Below are 1798 nucleotides of genomic sequence, written 5' to 3' on the forward strand. Positions count from 1 at the left end.
GTGATAGAACATTGACCTATGAACGAGAGAGGTCACGGTTCAATTCCTAGTCAGGGCACATGCCCAGGTTGCGGGCTCAATCCCCAGTGGGGGCTCTGCAGGAGACAGCCAGTCAGTGATTCTCTCTCATCATTGATGTTTCTATCTCTTTCTCCCTCTCCATTTCTCCCTGAAATCAGTAAATATATATATCTATTTTTAAAGTGGTATGCAAAATTTTTAAAAGATTCCTGTAATGAGGTTTTCTTTGGTAGTTACTAAGATGGTTACTTAAAAATAAGTTCAAATTCTATACAGCTAAACTTAAACAGTTGTACTATGTTGTTGCACATATTCTGCAAACAATTAGAGTTTCTGTGTACACTTATATGCCAATATATGTGAGAGTTAAATTTTCAAGACATTATTATTAGTTGCTGTTATTTGTCCAGTAACCTTAAACTGATATGCTTTTTTTTTTTTTGCCTTGTTCTTTTATATGTAAATAGATTATTTTAACATTAGCAGAGGATTTGCTGTGTTCTGCTTCTCAAAACAGTCGCCTTTCAGCTCAGCGCACACAAGCTGGATGGTTATTGATTGCTGCTCTGATGACATTAGGTAACAGTCTTGTGGAAAGTTTACATAACTATGAACTTTGTGTTTTCTGATGTAAAATATTATAATGGGTGATTTGAGTAGACTAACTTTTAATATATACCAGAATTTAAATATCTACACAAATACTTGTTTTCTAACCAGTTACCTTAGGAAGCTATATACTTACTCCATTCCCCAAAATGTGTTTTTTTATTTTTTATTTTTTGGCTTACACAACAAAAATTTATTGTCTCTTCGTTCTGGAGGCTAGAAGAACAAGATCAAGGTGTCAGGATTGGTTTCTTCTGAGGCTAACAGATGGCCACCTTCTTGTTATATCATCACATTGTTGTTTTATTCTCTCTGTGTGTGCATCCCTGGTGTCACGCTGTGTATTCTTTTTTTTTAATATTTTAATCTGAATAATTCTTTACTGGCAATTTTTTTCAATAGTTTTTCTTCATTTACAAATCTTAAATGGCTTTCCATTGCTTATAAAATTAAAACAAAACCTTGTCTAAACAGCTGCATTGAAGTATAATTTTTTTTAAAATATATTTTATTGATTTTTTACAGAGAGGAAGGGAGAGAGAGATAGAGAGCCAGAAACATCGATGGGAGAGAAACATCGATCAGCTGCCTCCTGCACATCTCCTACTGGGGATGTGCCCGCAACCCAGGTACATGCCCTTGACCGGAATCGAACCTGGGACCTTTCAGTCCGCAGGCCGACGCTCTATCCACTGAGCCAAACCGGTTTCGGCATGTAGCATAATTTTTTTATTGTTTAAAGTATTATATATGTCTCCTTTTCCCCTGATTGACACCCTCCCCCACTCCCACCCCGAGGGCAGCCCCCACTGCCCCAGTGTCTTTTGTCCATTTGGTTATGCTAATATGCATGCATACAAGTCCCTTTGGTTGATCTCTAAACCCCTACTCCCCTGCCCCTTTGTCTCTGGGATCTGTTTTTTGTCAATCAGTTTATGGTTGATCATTATGTCCCACATATGAGTGAGATTATGTGATATTTATCTTTCTCCAGCTGGCTTATTTTGCCTCTCCAGTTCCAATCATGCTGTTGCAAAATGGAAAAAAGTTCCTTTTTTTTTTTTTATAAGCAGCAATAGGGATTCCATTGTGGAAGACGTTTCCACAGTTTTTTTAATACACTCAGCTGGCTGTTGGACTTAGGGCTGTTTTCCGAACCTTAGCCTAT

At 37.4% G+C, this 1798-nt stretch overlaps 1 protein-coding gene across 1 annotated transcript in view; it reads left to right on the top strand.

Annotated features, from left to right (window-relative positions):
* Window positions 1–492: 492 nt before the first annotated feature.
* HEATR5A (HEAT repeat containing 5A) overlaps window positions 493–1798 on the top strand; it is a 71952-nt gene continuing 70646 nt past the window's right edge. Inside the window, exon 1 of the mRNA XM_006085847.3 lies at window positions 493–600. Coding sequence (XP_006085909.1) covers window positions 591–600 — 10 coding nt within the window. The 5' untranslated portion in view covers window positions 493–590. The remainder of the gene's footprint in view (window positions 601–1798) is intronic.

Source organism: Myotis lucifugus, unplaced genomic scaffold, assembly GCF_000147115.1.
Source record: "Myotis lucifugus unplaced genomic scaffold, Myoluc2.0 scaffold_22, whole genome shotgun sequence".
Lineage (NCBI taxonomy): Eukaryota > Metazoa > Chordata > Mammalia > Chiroptera > Vespertilionidae > Myotis > Myotis lucifugus.